General features: G+C 34.1%; 1 protein-coding gene across 2 annotated transcripts; it reads right to left on the reverse strand.

Moving 5' to 3' along the window:
• Positions 1–5872: 5872 nt before the first annotated feature.
• On the reverse strand, positions 5873–12073 carry LOC122314443 (PTI1-like tyrosine-protein kinase 1). Of its 2 annotated transcripts, none has more exons than XM_043130065.1 (8): positions 11817–12073; positions 10305–10485; positions 8934–9187; positions 7999–8125; positions 7611–7884; positions 6759–6891; positions 6542–6628; positions 5873–6405 (listed from the first exon to the last, which is right to left on the reverse strand). In XM_043130065.1, the coding sequence occupies exons 2-8, from the start codon at positions 10399–10401 to the stop codon at positions 6286–6288; spliced, it is 1092 nt and encodes a 363-aa protein (XP_042985999.1). In that variant the 5' UTR covers positions 10402–10485; positions 11817–12073; the 3' UTR covers positions 5873–6285. The 2 variants fall into 2 exon arrangements, with proteins under 2 accessions (XP_042985999.1, XP_042985994.1); XM_043130060.1 differs by lacking the exon at positions 11817–12073 and adding an exon at positions 11397–11622.
• Between the last annotated feature and the right edge of the window lie 4710 nt (positions 12074–16783).

The raw sequence follows: 16783 nt of genomic DNA on the forward strand, positions 1-16783 counted from the left end.
ATTCAAGTGTTAGTTGTGAGGGAGAAAGCTCAACTTGTATGTTGGATAAGAGAGTATGGAAGAGATTATGGCAGATGAAGGTTCCAAAAAAGATGAAGATCTTTGATTGGAAATCATGCAAAGATATGCCTACTTTAAATAACTGAGAAAGAAAAGTGTGGAAGTTGAAAATGTTGATCAAGCTCTGTGGTTTGATCAAGCTGCTTTGTAATGTTTATCTTTAATGAAAGTTTGGTTAAAAAAAGAAAAAGATATAGATTTTATTATTTATTTTATATCTTAATACTCTCCCTCACGTGTGGGCTCAACATATGAAATATTTAATTAAATGAGAAAAGATGTAGAGTCAGAATTCGAATTGAAAACTTCTACTTTAATATCATGTGAAATAATCATTTATTCCAAAATATTAAGATGAAGAAAAGAGATAAATTGTATTATTTGTTTTTTTATCTTAATAGGTCCAACAAAGCTCCTGGATGGGATAACAACCATTTTCTGTACAAAATTTTCAAAGGGAGATTCCCAAAACGCAAAAATTCAATCACTGTATAGAATGGTGTTTTATCCTGACTGCAATGAAAATATTTTGCTATCTGATGGTATATTTGTTACCTTTTTTTTTATGTCTAATAATGGTGGATTTTGAAATTTGTTTAGATTGGGAGTTATAATGGATTAATTGTTGGTTACTTTTTAACTTGTTTTGTTTATATATATATATATATGAAAAGTGACAGAGTTACAACCCATCTTACTACCCATTTACTACTATTTTTGTATTTGATTTTTTTTTTTATTTTTTGTTTTACTTAATGATTAAAGAAGTGATTATTAATAAAATTATATATTTTTTAATTTTTTCTTAGTGATTAAGGATGTTAAAAAAATACTTAAAAGAAAATGATAAGAAAATAAAAAAACTTTCACTCCCCCTTATCCCCATTTTTCAAATGTTTTGTATAAATAAAAAAGAGTTAATCTTAGAACCGATCCAACTATTTTACTCCTAATAGCAGCCCTCCAATGGGTGACCTCCACATAGGCTCCTCACTTTATCATGTGCCCCCACTGTAGGAGATCATGCCCGCTGACCCTCTCCATTCTCTCCCACAGAACCTAGATGAAAAACAAACTCCTCCGTCTCTATGACTTTGTCCTCTCTCCCTCTCCGCCACGACCGATTATGGCCCAGAGATTTTTGGAGTGAGGCTTGAAGACAAAGAGAACCTTTCTCTGGTGCTCTGTATTTCTCAATTCTTCATCATTGTTCTTCGTCTCGGTGCATTGTGGGTATGGTGTTTCTTGATCCCCTTTCTCTTCTCTATGTGGGTTGGTTGTGAATCTAATGGCTACTCTCTCTCTCTCTCTCCTACCAAAAAGGCAAAATCCAAGTAGCCTCGCATTTCTACTGCCGTCTCTCTCTCTTGTTGCCGGCCTTGCATGCCACAGCCACCATGAGCTAATTATCTATTTTATTATTTTTATTTGTTTTATTTAATTACTTGTTTATTTATTATGTTATTTGCTTTATTTATTTATTTTAATTTGCTAGGGACCTTTTGGGGTTTCCAAATTGTAAACTCTATAAATAGGACCCTTAACTATTTCATTAGGATCTTTTGTAATTTGGAACATTGAGTGGCCGGCCATAGGGTTAGATTTATCTTTTGGTGCTTTTGCACTTAGGCTTCTTGGGGTGCAATTCGTGAATCCCCAAAGAGAAGAATCACACCTTGAATTCGTGAATAGGTGTGATTCTATTTATCATTTAATATATTTGAGGTTTCCTTTCAATTCTTTGTACAATTCGTGAATCAAAGTTTGATTGGATCCTTTGTTCTTTTTCATTTTTCTCTTTGTGCTTGTGTTGGAGTTTTGTTGATTGAACTGTTGTGGAGAGGCTGAATCCTTCATTGGGATTCTTGGCTTGTGTGTAGATCTCAAGATCTCTTGTGTTCATGTGATTTTCTCACATGTTCATAAGTTTTCCTTAAGGTTTCTTGAAGAATCCCACTTGCCAAACACAATTTGGCCACCCTAGCCTATTTACCTTTCACGTCACCTTCATTTGCCCATAACCACAAAACCTTAACCCCATCTCAAGCCTACACACCTCACCAAATTCCCACAACCAAACAAGCCACAAAAAAATAAATAAATAAATAAACCCTAGATCTCACCTTGAACCATTTGGCCATAGCCTCCCTGGCTTGGCCGAAACCCTAGATCATAGTTTCTCTCATTTCCATTTTTCATCTATAATTTGATTGGTCAATATTCCTTGATTGATTCAATCAAATTCTATTTCCCACCAAAACAAATCAGCCTCTTATCCATCCCATTCATTTTCAGCCAGCCTTGTCAAATCTAGATCTCAAATCTCAATTCCTACATTTTAGGAATTGCACAATTCCTACCTTTTAGGAGATCTACTTGCCACCTAATCCTAGCCATATTCCTCACTTCCCTTGGCCGAAATCTTCATCTCACCCTAGCCAAGATTGCCCATGTCACAACCCTAGCACACAAGTGGCGCCTAGCAACCCAAAAGGCACATTGTCGTGCACCACATCACCCAACCCGGGATCACCTAGCCCATACACCATCCAAACTTTCCACCATTGAACCCTAGCCTCATTTCACCCAAACTCCCTTTAGGCTACACGTGATCTACAACAAGCAAATGAGTCTTATCGGTCACTTGAGGAGCAACAATGAGAGGATAGAACCCTTAGTGTGTAAGGGCTTGACCGAGGTCTCCAAGGTTCTCCGTAGGCACATGAGTTGGCACTACTAAACAGTACAAGAACGGAAAGGGAGGGGAGGAGGTGGTCGGAGACAAGATTTCGAGCAACCTCCACCCATGTCAATAGCAATTCAAAGTGGCTTTCAGCTGGTTGAGGGAAAAGGGGAGAGAAAATGAGAGAGAAAGGTTTTTCCGTAGAAAATATAGATAGTTATATTTTGAAGGAAATAAGTTAAAAAGAAGTTTTGCTATATCAATTGATTTAAAATTTTGTATACCGCCAATGATTTGAATCTTTTTATATAGAGCGATATTTCATACCACAGTCTAAACTAATTTCATTTGAATTTTAATTTTATTGTAATTTTTATTTTATTATTGCATGTTTCCCAAACAATAACATTCAACATGGTTTAATTGGATTCGTTTGTTTCTCTCAACAACTCAACTGTCCATACTAGTTAATGGTTTCCTTTTGATATGTCCTGATATGATATATCAAATTGCAAAGTTACTCTTATTAAAAAATGTTATAGTTACGGAGAAATTTTACAAAATAAATTTACGAAAATATGACTTTGTGTAATATAGCGATATGGGTCCTCTCATTGAGAGAGCTATTCAAAAAAGAAAAATTGGGTTTGGCACTCACGGTAACTAGATCAAAAAAAGAAGATTTTGAAGAAATACTTACCAAAATCTAGACTAGAAAACAAGGGCTAGAAAGTAAAAAATTTTCCTAGGCATTACATGCTCAGCTCTAATAAGGTAAGTCTTCTTTGCAATCGTACTATATATATATAGTACTTTAAATAATTTCCATACCAAGATACAAGGCTAGCAAGCCAACAATTTGTCTTTGGCAAGACGCTCGACTCTAATAAGGTCAGTCTTCTTTGCTCTACCATCCTACTATACTACTATTTTACTCCAAAAGACAACTATCCAGACCAGCCATGATAATATATGGCTAGCTAGCAAACACTTTTAGCCAGCTTAGGCAGCATTCTCTGCTTTCATAATATCAATCTTCTCTACACTACCATCCTACTGTGTGTCTACCTTCTTACTTCCCAAAAATGTGTTTGAAAGCAATCGTACTTCATCCTTATTAATGTTAGGTGGGGATTTTAACGAAGAATTTACAAAACTAGATTCAATGGTACAAACAAAGCCTATATATTGAATAAATGTCTTTCCAAGAGAGAAGACTTCCGATGCTATGATTTGGTTCTACATTAATGGATCGATGGTCCACTTTTAGGTGCTGATCTTGCTTGTGTGAATTGACTGCCATGCATGATTTGTGCTTTTGTTTTATATAAGCTGGTTTTGCATGAGATAAAGCAGGGCTAGTTTGGGTATTGGATTATTCTGAAAATACTCTATTACTATTTATTATTTTATCATTATTTTTTACCTATTTTTCATTACTTTTGTACTACTATTTAGAGAATATCTTAGATCATCTTACTATCCAAATGCAACCGACGTAATACACCCCCATGAGACGGCGGAGGCTCCGTTGGAGACATCAGACATCAGTCTCAAATAGTCTAGTCTAGAACAACCACGGAAAAGATATAGGCACGGTTAAGATATCATCTAGTTTATCACAAGTGTTCACATGGGATATTGTTAGCAAGCCTTTGTTCAAATGGTCACAGACAAAGTGAAGATCAATAATAATATGTTTCATGTAGAAGTCAAGGGAAGGATCAACATTGAAATGAGTAACACCATTAATATTATTATCACAAATTAAGTTGGAGATGAGGTTTTTTTATGTTGGCACCAAGTTCAAAGGGGGGACTCATTCTAAGAAAGTTCAAATCTAACAGTGAAAACAGTGATAGATATTAGACTCCTATATAGGAATGGCAAGGGATCATTGTTTGTGAGAAGTCCAAGAAATGGGATTCTCACCGAGGAACACAGTATATGCAAAAGTAGAGGATCAGCCATCGAGGCCTAATCAATGTTATAAAAGGTTTGGGCCCTTAGGAAAGAGGCCATGATGGATGGTTTGCTTGAAATATCGAAAAAAGTCTCGTGGCAATGGCCAGGTGATTGGATGTGAATTTATGTATGAACTATGAAAGCTTGTTAATAGAAAAAGCAATATCGGGTCAAGTGAGAGCCAAGTATTAAATGCAAAAGCAATGTCGGTGCAGTAATATTTTATGCACCATCAAGACAACACTTTATCCAAAATATCTACTTTGCATCAATATTTTTATGTAGTTGGGGAGGAACAAGCTACAGTGTTTCTTTGCCAACGAGGGCATTGAACTCCCCTGACACGGCGTTGTGCCTAAGACAAAAGTTTGGCTCAATGGATGAAGTAGATGTTTGGTAAGTAGGTAAATGTGTTTCAGCTTGTAGATATTGTTCATGGATTGTGTGGTCTTGTTGTGGCTTCATGTAAGGGATGATAGTGTCTAGGGATAAGGATTTGATGGACGAGGTGGTTACAGAGGTCGGGAAGAAATACGTTTGTGCAATGCACAGGTAATATATTTGAATGAGAACATTGGACTTAATGGTCTCAGAAAGAAAGGTGGTGGTTGATGGATTTAGTGGTTTGTGGATATCTGAATTTGGGATGAAAAGTTGCGTAATTGGTCTCAAATCGGAAAAACTCACCCCACTTCGTTCTATTGGAAGTTTCTGGTGCTAAAAAATGAAATAAGCTTTCTGGTCAGAAAGAGTGAAGAAAAAAAATGGCAATATGGTAATTAATTAGGAAAAATTATAGTTGTAGTCGTAAGTGTAGACCCATATGAAAAAAAAAATTAATAGTAGATCTCATTTTTTTTCAAAACAACTGCATAACGTTTGTGCTTTACGATTGTATGTAGCATTACTCATTAATTAGATTTGTTTGTCCACATTGTAGTAATGGAATCATGCCGCAGCCTATATTTTAGATCCACCATGTTCTACTACATTAGAAATTGAAAAATAGGCAACAATACACTGAAAATTATTAGATACTCCTGGAGTACAGGTAATATGGTGCTTCTATTGGTCACAGCATTTCATGTAATTAAAATTGCTTACACATGCATGAAATTTAATTGACATCGCATCCTATGATAAAATGAGAATACAACGCGTAGGTACACCAGAAACGCCTAATAATTACATTAAATAATCGAGTTTTGGCAAGAAACAGGACCGAACACAAACATTCCCACTTTGAATCGAGCCTGAACTCAACCAGTGTAATAAACAGGAGAAGACAATACATACAAGGAAAGCCCGTTATACGACAAACAAGAACGGGCAAAAAATACATCCAGAGAAAAACATACCCATGAAACCTGCCCTTTGTCAATTTATGACTCCGCGGACTTGGCACCAACAACACAGAGAAGTTAGCAATGGGAATTATGAGGCCAAACCAGTTTGCCCGTTAGATCTCATTCATTAAAATTTTAAAAATACATTAAAAAAATTGATAAAATCCGCAGACAAATTAAACCAAACTGCACATGCAGAAATTGCAACACAAAAGAACCGAGTTTATTTTCTCAAGTCTCTGGAGCTGGGGCCGGAGGTTTCAGAAGTGGCTGCAGAGCCTTGACAACAATGCTCATATTTGGCCGGAACTCAGCTTCATACTGCACACACAATGCTGCCACAGCTGCCAGCTGCATTGCCCAAGCACAACCACATTGTTAGGTACTATTTCTTAATGGAAACGAGATTAGCTCAGGTGTGTGTGTGTGTGTGTGTGTGTGTGTGTGTGTGTGTGTGTGTGTGTGTGTGAGAGAGAGAGAGAGAGACCTTAGCAATTCCTTTAGGAGGATATTCTCCCTTCAGTTTTGGATCCACACACTGTTTCACCTTGTCTTCGCTCAACCTTGGAGTAGCCTATAAAAAAATGAGTAGTTTCATGGTAAAAGCATTCCAGATTTAAAAAAGAGAGATGCTTGAAAACAGACATACAAGAGAAGGGAACCAAAAATGACAGCACCAAAAGAAACTAAACAGAAAAACTTACCCAAGTCACAAGACTCTGTTGTCCCCGAGGCATGGTATGATCAACAGGTTTCCTCCCAGTAAGAAGCTCTAGAAGAACAACCCCAAAGCTGTAGACATCACTCTTCTGAGTCAACTGTCCCGTCATAGCATACCTGCAATAATGTTTTAATTAACAAGCCTAAACGATATGAACTTGGAAGATCCTAAGAGAAAAAGATGCCACATGCACCTTAGAAGAGTTGGAAAGGTATAGATATGTCCATAAACATAAAATTTCACTAAATTATATTCGCCAACAGTCACATGCATGATGAAACAATTATAGCTATCATATAAACATAGCTCTCCTGTACATGCAACTGCCTTAAAATCCGCCTAGGTGTTGGTCCCCCTGCCCAAAAGAGATCCATATATGGAGCCTAAGGCTCATCGGCAAGTTTGAAGTTTGATCCACTGAAATCAATAATTAAAAGAGTAACTAAATAAGCATTTTTGTTCACAAGAACTTCTATCAATCCTCTATCCTTCAGACAATTCTTTCTTCGGTTTCTATTTTAATGGTACCACTGTAGGACATGTTCCTCATGCTTACATATATATGCTGCCCCTCAACTGTTTTGAGATATTAACTGAACTTATGTTAATTCAGGTTAAGAATAACTAATTCAATTCACATCTTAGAGAATATTTTCCGACCTAATAATCCAACAAAATCAAATGGAAAATTTTGCAAAAGTTTCTCAATTGGAAATGGACACATATGAACATGGAATAACCCATATGAACACTGTACAAAACCATTTAAAAAATCATTCCATAGAAAGAAATTGTAAACAAAGAAAAAAAGATAGAGGAGTTTCAGAAGCACTACTCTGGAGCGTGATAACCGAAGGTTCCCAAAACTCGAGTAGAATGGAGGCGAGCAGCCATGTCCGGAGCCTGATTTGAAAGGTTAAAATCTGCAATCTTGGCTTTGAAGTCTTCAAAGAGCAGCACATTGCTAGATCTGATATCTCTGTGAATTACAGAGGGTTGAACCTTCTCGTGTAAATATTCCAATCCCCTAGCTGCATCAACTGCAATTCTAACACGCTGCATCCAGTCAAGCGTAGGACCTGGTTGTGCCCCTTGAACTCCCTTCCTACCTAAAATTGTTATTGCGGATCACATAAATGTCTCACTTTCAACTATATTTCTAATATTTATTTGCGTTAAGTCTATATTGTAATTATGAAGTAGAATGAGTTGGCTGTGCATACCATGCAATATGTCATGTAAAGATCCCATGGTTGCAAATTCATATGCAAGCACACGGAGGTTTCCCTCTACACAGTAACCAAGCAGCTCAACAAGATTTTCATGCTTCAATCTTGAAACCATAGAAACCTAATATAGAAAATAGCAATGCAATCAGATATGTCAAGAAACTAAAAATAAAACTATGTACCAAATCAAATTGCCAATGGCCCTAAGGCGAGTTGGCACCTTCTCCTACCCCAAGTATGGGACAACCAATATTTGGGAAAGCGCTAGGCACACTTAAGCGCAAACATAAAAATTCAGCCTATTAACTCAATTAATTAGAGTATCATGCAACATAAAAATCAACTAATCACATAAAATCTAAACAAAACATTTTATATAATTCTCTTGTGCTTTACTAAATATAAATCTATGATATTTGGTAGCCATAATCAAATTAAAGTACATGTTTGAATCAAAATATACCAAAAAAGGTGATGACCAAAAATGCTCATAAGTAATCAACTATCAATCCATCTAGAAAGCCAACTTGGGCTATCATATCGGGCTCAGAGTATATACATCACATACCAAATGTGGCACCTATGGTAAGTAAATGATCTTCAATATCAACGAATATTCGTGCTCTCATTTTCTGGGTCTTGAACCGATAGTTTATAACTTTTTTAAAAATAAAAACTCATGCTTTTCTATGCTTTAAGCTTTTAAGCTCACAGAAAAAGTGTGCTTTATGCTTTTTTAAAAGCACTTCCATTTTGGTGAGCAAAGTGCTTTGGCCTTGGCACTTTGCATTCAAGTGTGCTTTTACCAACAATTGGGACAGATGGGAGTCAAATCCCCTAATCTCAGAAGAAAAAAAAAATACGAGATAAAATTACTGTACGAATAAAGACATATTCTGATTCTATATTTACTTGAGATCAATGCATACCTGTGCCAAAAAATCAGTATTTGACTCAGGTTCAGATGAAACATCAAGCTTTTTCACTGCCACAGTTTTCCCATTACTTAAACTTGCAAAATAGACTCTACCATATGATCCTTCACCGATCAAGGCCTTTGATCCGAAATTATCAGTCTTTTCTTTCAGTTCATCTAGAGGCAAAGGAGGCACTTCAATAGGTAGTTCTGGCTTATGAACTTCAGATTTGACAGGAGCTGCCACCTTAGCGCCTTTTTGGTGCTCTAAAAATGCAGAGAAAAGGTGAAATACAAGTAATGATAAAGAACACAAGAATGCAAAATCAGCTGCTGAGTTGCCAAAAGTGGAGGGCAGGTTTGCCATAGACCAGAAGACATCAACAGATGCAATTATACCCAGTAATCCCAAGAAAATTCATAATATAGCATTCTACTAGAAATATAAGTCAGAAGTTTAGATGTTTTCAAAAAGGAAAGAAACATTAAATTTTCACACTGTTACAGAATGTAAGCGCCCTCTTTAACATATTGTCAGTACTTTCAAAAGCAATGTACAGATAGGAAGGTATTTTAATCACCAGACTCCCCAGACTAGGTGATCCTGCCCTGGAAGGAAAGTTAGTTTTCTAATAAGAGTTTCTATTTTATTAAAATAAATTAAAGAATCAAAGTGACACGGGTTGGTATCATTAGGTCATGGCAGCAAGGCCACTTTGCCACTTACAATACTGCTTTGCATATTTAAGTCCTCTACCTAGCAGGGAAGTTAGTACCTGCTCACAATTAATTGCTTGCTAAAAGTTACGGTGACTGTTCGACTAAAGTAGAGCAGTGATTTGGTAAAGGTCACATGGTAAGTATTGCATTCAAAATCCAAATAATGCAGATAGGCTTCCTGAAGCTGAGGATTATGATGGTGACAGATGCTTTGTGGTGACAGTGGTGGTGGAATCCAGAGCAGAGATCCAAGAATTGGTGCAGAACTCATACCACGTGCACCGGATTAACAGAATTCCAATGAGAATTTAAAAAATGATACAAATATTTGTGAACTTATGTCTACAATGTTCTTATTCAAGAATATAAAGAAAACGTTCAAAATTTACAAGGTTCATATAACAATGCCAATAGCTACATCCAATTCAATAGCACACCCCACATTATGAAGTTCATGAACACAAAAGGTTAAGGAACTTTGTTCTATATAGTAAGAAACATAACCACACAAGCTACAGTCATTCAGAATAAATAAAAACCAAGAAACAAAACCCTTATTGATTCTAACCTTCTATCAATACAACCAAATTAGAAGTAATATTCTGTTTTGCTTTTTCCATGGGGCATGTTTGCAGAAGCATAAGTTAGAATTAAGGAAACATACCAACATCTGCATGATTCCTTGGACTCTTCAGGTGCTCATTTTCGTTCGAGGGGTAAGACTCTTCTACTTCACATGTACAGCAGAGCCACCTACGCATCCTGGATTTCTTGCTTGGATGTAGATTGTCTTCTGAATTAGTATTCTCCAGACGGACAAAGTAACCAGGAGGAGGTGCATGTGCCTGCATAGTGCCGCCAGATATTCACTAAATATTCCCCATCTTAACTTAATAATTTGATCCTAGAGCAAAAACAACTGCTATTGAACAATGGATTAATAGTTTCCTAGGATAGTGATAAAGTATCAGTGGCAGTGGTACAGATGGGTGAGGCTTTGGATACAGTGTCTGCAATTAACCGACGAAAAATCACAACCGGGAAATAATGAGGAACATCACACGGAAACATGGCACTCAGATGAAATTGCAAAAAAAAAAAAAAAAAAAAGAAAAGGATAAATAAACAAGCTACCATTAAGATTCCAAAGCCTACAGTCTACCTTCATACCTACATTCAAAATCATTTGATATATCCATGTTGACTGTATAAACATTCATCTTATATCACCTTCTAGTTAATAAACATAATAACTTAACAAATACAAGAAAATCCCAAATCCAACTCACGGCAATCAATATGAAAAAAAGTGATATAATAGACTCCAGAACGGCGTGAAATATTCATTATGCTGTTATTGTCAAAAAGTAGACATTATGAAACAGTTACAACTAAGAATCCAAGGCATCAAAATTAATTAACCAGAACATCAAAACAAACAATGATTTTAATATCAGAAAATACTCTTAAAAGTTAACGTATAACGAGAAAGCAAAGTAATAATTTGCTTAATCTTGAATCCAAAAATGATTAAGTTTTTTTTTTTTTTAAGAGATAAAACCCAGTGACCATCGAACTAACCAGGATTAAATCAAAGAGTCAAATCTACGTAATAATTCAACAAAGTTTCTAGTACATTCGACAATGCAACACAGAACAATACCGAATCAATTAAAACAAATACAAACGTTAAAGATAATTTCAATTTCAACATATCCTACGACGAATGCATAAGAAATGAGGAATTAATCCTTACCACTAAACCACGCAGACGAAAATCCCCGCCCTCCATAAAGAACCCACACAAGATTTTAATATGTCCAATGGCAGCGCAAATTCAAACACAACCCAGAAGCAAACGAATCTCAACTCGATAAATTCCAACGGAAAAGAATCAAAGAATGAAAATTCCAATTCACAAAGAAAACCCCAAACTTGAAACGAAAAACAAAAGGAACAGAGACACAGATGGATTGAATTGTGGGATAGTGGAAATGAAAGAAAAGGGAAAGAGTCAAATAAAACAGAGGAAATAACAGATTGGAAAAGCCAAGATTAGGCCAGAGTTCGGCCTACAGATCGGAACCGAAATTACAGGATTAGGTATAACAGAAAAGAAACTGGATCGGAGAGAAAATTGAAGAATATAAAAATATAATAATAAAAATAATCATACCTTATGTTTATCTCAGCCTCTAACTTCTCCAACTCTCTCGCTCCGTCCAGCAGGTAGGAGATGCGCTGTGTTCCTTTTTTGTAGATACTGAGAGGCTTGGTTTTGCTTTTGGAAGGGGAGGGGGGGTTGAGAAAGAGAAGACAGAGAGGCAACGCGGGGAGAGACTGCCGCAACCTTTTTCTTTTCCTTTTTTGTTAACGTTTGCTTGCTAAAACAGGTTTGAACTTCAAAACAGGATTTTAACATTCTTTGCGATTTTGGAAATCAAACGTTGTAGGCTGTATCTTTATTTTTTTGTTGGGAGAAAATAATGGAAATGGGTGTTTCCAGTCTGTTAATGTGTAACGGTAACTTTGCAGCTGGTTCCATTGCCTAGCCTTTCACTTCTTCATAACCGATATTCCATAATTATAAAAAAATAAATACTTTAACTATAAAAAAATTATATAAAAATAAACTTAAAAATTAACGTAAATTGATGTACAATATGTCAAAATTTAAAGGATTACATTGAAACACGTTAGTTTATGAATTTACTTCTGTATAATTTATTTGTATTTGTAAAAAAATAAATATATAAGGGAATGTGGGTATTTTCATTTCCTCTTCTTTCCAAATTCTAATGCAATTTGATTAAAACTATTATAAAATAAAATACTGTAAATTGACATGATTTAATATAATATATCCTATTATCTTATAATAAAAACAATTTTATAATTTCAAATATTATATGAAATCATGTAATTTTTTTATAATTTTTTCAATGTTGTGGGCATGTAATTGGTTTGAGATCTCTCATGTATGTATGGATTTTTTTTTATTTGGTTAAGTAGTTGGAGATATCCATCATTTTGTTACTTGTCATTCATGTTTAAGATTCTTGATCTCCAATCTCCAACATTATCTACTGGTTTAATAAAGATGTTCAGTTCCTGATGCTAAAGTTTAGATAAATAAACAAAACAGAAAATGCAACAATAAATAAAACAGAAAGAATGAGAACTACTCAAAACAACTAGCTTTACACTCAGAGGTGGAACTCCACAATTGGTTTGGAGTTCATGGCCCCCTCAAAAAATCTTAATAATACAAATATGCCCCTAACCCTTCTTTTTTTTTTCTTATGTAATTCTAGGTGGATAGAAAATGACCCTCTTAAAAAGATTAGAGAAATTATTTGTACAAGCCTCCAATAGACAAGTTCTATGTAAGTCCTTGTAAAAAAGTATATTTTACCTTAAAAAATATATATAAAAAAAATTATTCTTTATTAATGGGACCCACTTTTTAACAAAAAACTCGTATGAAACTTACCTGTTTAGAGTTTGTACCCAGCATTACTTGAAAAAATATAATTCCTTTATGCTCCCAAAATTTTCTTAAATCGATAATTCTGAGAAAATAAAAATAAAAATTAAGTTTATTAGAAATAGTACACTTCTTAATATGGGCCCTAAGTTGTGTTTTCAGAATTTTGCTTTTGCATTTCTATGAAAAACTAAAAAAATAATAAAAAATTGTGCTCCAAATAGCAATTCTTTTTTAAGATGATTTAATAAAAATGCAACTTTTATATAATTATTGTCTATTTTTATTTTCCATAAACGTCACGCATTACATATACAGAGAAACTATACACATATAGATAGATTGGCCACTATTTTCGCCCATATATTATATATTATATATTTGGAAAAAAGTAGTATGGAATATATGTTAACGTGAAGCTTTCTTTTCAAAAGTGGGTATGCCAAATCTCAAAACTAAAGTGTCTCAATGTATGACTTGAGTCCCTCTATTTATTTGACCAAAGAGGATCAATTTCCATACACCATGACCTATGGTGATATGTGCATGTGCTCTTTGAATATCACATCACATTGATCATAGAACATATCACTATCATTTAAAGTTCGTACACTTGTGCGCTGTTTGCTCATTAAACAAATGATAGTAATTTATTCTATGATCAACATAATCAATTAGGAGAGAGATCATGTCACATGGTCAATTAAAAGCACTTTGAACCACAAGTCTCAAGTAGTGTTTGGACCATTTCTCTCCATGCTCAATTGCCTATGTAGTTACACTAAACAAACCCATGTGCCTACCATAATAAATAGAGAGATTCAACTTTTATCAACCAAATGTGTTTATACAATCACAAAGCCTATAACTCATGTTGCAACTCCCATCCTCCATCAAACTCGCATGTAACTCCTAGATTCTAGTCAGCAAGTCTTATTGTGACTGTAAGGCATTCATAAGATGGCCTTAGATATCGGTTAACATATATCACCGTGACTTCAAAGTATTAAAGGAATCTCTTTGTATCTAGCCATGGTATGTGTAATAACCAACCTTCGAATTCATTTAAGATAAATCAATTAATTTTTTTATGTTTGGATGTTGACATACATCTTTTAAGATATATTTTTCTAAGGATAATCCTAACATGAGGATGGTCATGATCTCTAATGACTTGTCCAAGCCACATAAAAAATTCTCTCCACAAAAACGAAAGAAAAATCATATTTACCTTCTAACAGAATCCCAAACTCTAACTCCTATAAGCAAGCAACAATTGAAACACAAAGTTGTTTATTTGCAAATGATTTCATAAGATGAGTATGAGCTTCACAAACCTATGTCTACTATCTCAAGGTAAAGACAACCACTACTTAGGCAAAAATAAAAAATACAAGATAACCAAATTGTCAACAGCATTTCTCAATTGAGAGGTAGTTTTAAAAGGATCCATTTATACGATAAATTGTCGACAAGAACAGCTAGATATATTGGATATCTTTGAATAGATTTTTATTTTTATTGAGATGATCTTATATTGTATCAAGTTTGATGGTCACCCTCTAGTACCATATAATCTCACTCGATGATTCAACTCCACTACATAAAAATTATCCCCGCCTTCCTCGAAAACAAAATTAATTTCTTTAACCAAAAACAAAAAACTTAGATATTTAAATTCTTCGTAATTGGACTCACATGATTTGACAAACTAATAATAAAATTAATAAACAGTACATATGATCTATTTAATTTTTTGAGTTAATCCTTTAATTTAAAAGGTAATATTTCCAGCAATTTATCAGAGAAATACTTGCATGCGCGCATATATTTCTTTCTTTCTTTCTTTCTTTCTTTCTTTTTTTTTTTTTTTTTTCAGAAGGTGTATGTATAGTTTACATGGCATGTTCATACATAGCCACTTCAATAATTACACATGGAGAACTCAAATTTCAGTATGTATAAAATATCAAAAATTTTATATGCAGTCACTTTTACGTACTATTTTACACACTTTATTGATGTGATTGGTTGTATATTAAAAAAATAATGCAGTCAATCACACCAGTAGAGTATATAGGAAATACGCAAAAGTAATTATATGTAACATTACTCATAAATTATATATTGCCATATGTATCTATTGTATAACGAGAGATTAATATTTAAACCCCGATTACTGATTACGTGTCAATTATGAATTGAAAATTTCCTACAATTTTTTGACCGAATTACTTGCTACAATTTGAATAGACGATATTGGAATCAATCCAAATCAAGTCAATCTTTTGGGTTACCAAGTCAAACTCAGGGTAATCAAAACATGAGCTTGAGCCGATTAGTAGATAGGCAGTATAGACCCTAACATTATATGCAATATAGTTCATTTGCTATATCTCTCTCTTTAAATTGTAAAAAATATTTATATTAGAAGAATATTTTTGTTTAAAGGTATTTAACCACACATGACCATCCACGTGATATAATTTGATTTAAAAATCAATTTAAAAATTTAAATCTTACAAATCAAATGAAGATGCAAAGGGCAAAGAGAAAGTCTTTTGAACAACCAACCTGGCATAAGGACCCTAGCTCACCCACTTAGAGCTTATACCACCAATGGTGTGTGGTGTAGAGGCATTCAAATAGCACTATTAGAAAATTATAGAAAAACTTAATAAATTCTAATAGGAAAAGATCATATAGTAAATACAATGTATGAGAACTCCCTAGTAATCATTTGGACTTACAAAAACTTACTTTTCCATGTATCAATTATTGATATGCTGAAAATCATGAAATCTAAAATTCAAATTGAAATTTCAAAAGAAAACTAACAAAATGAATCTTATAAGTAAAAGTATAAGTACATATAACCTTGAAAATATGAACTTTTGGTAGATTAGGTTTTTAAAAACCATCGGTTGTGAAATTGAATTGTCTTTAATATAAACATATTCACACCTACATATATCTTCTATATATAAAACCATCAATACAGAAAGTAACAGTGTTTATTTTTCCAACATTTTGCTTTCCAATTTTATCACTTTGCGAATAGGGGATAAATAGTGAATTTTCAACTATTAATTTTTTTTTCCTACATTTCTCACCATATTCCATTCTCTTCTATTTTTGCTCTTGATTTGTCGACTAAGTTTCTTGTCTTTTTACACTTCTAAAGTTTATCTCTTACACATTTTGTATTTATTTGATCTCTAATTTCCAAAATCACTTTCCTTCCTCTTTCTCTTTTTCTCATCTCTACTATTCCTCACTTTTCCACATAAACTTCTCAGTGGCTTTCGAATTGATTGTCATTCTTCTAAATCTCAGCATCTTGTGAGTATGGTTTTTCTTCTTTCTTCTTTCAATGGAATATTTTTGAATTTGTACAGCATGAGTAAAAAAATCATACGTATATATATTAAATTAAACCAAATTCAAAAACACTATCAAATATATGTTCGTATGTAAAAAAAATTCCCATCTAGAGGATTGGAGATACAAAGAGGGTAGATCTCAGATTATACACATATACATTAAATTAAGAGTAAATCTTATAAATGGTCAAACTGCTTTCCCCCCCGATTAATAGCCCTCCAATGGGTGACTTCTACGTAGGCAACTCACTTTAACAACCATGTGCGCCCACT

Source organism: Carya illinoinensis, chromosome 1 (genome assembly GCF_018687715.1).
Source record: "Carya illinoinensis cultivar Pawnee chromosome 1, C.illinoinensisPawnee_v1, whole genome shotgun sequence".
Classification (NCBI taxonomy): Eukaryota; Viridiplantae; Streptophyta; class Magnoliopsida; order Fagales; family Juglandaceae; genus Carya; species Carya illinoinensis.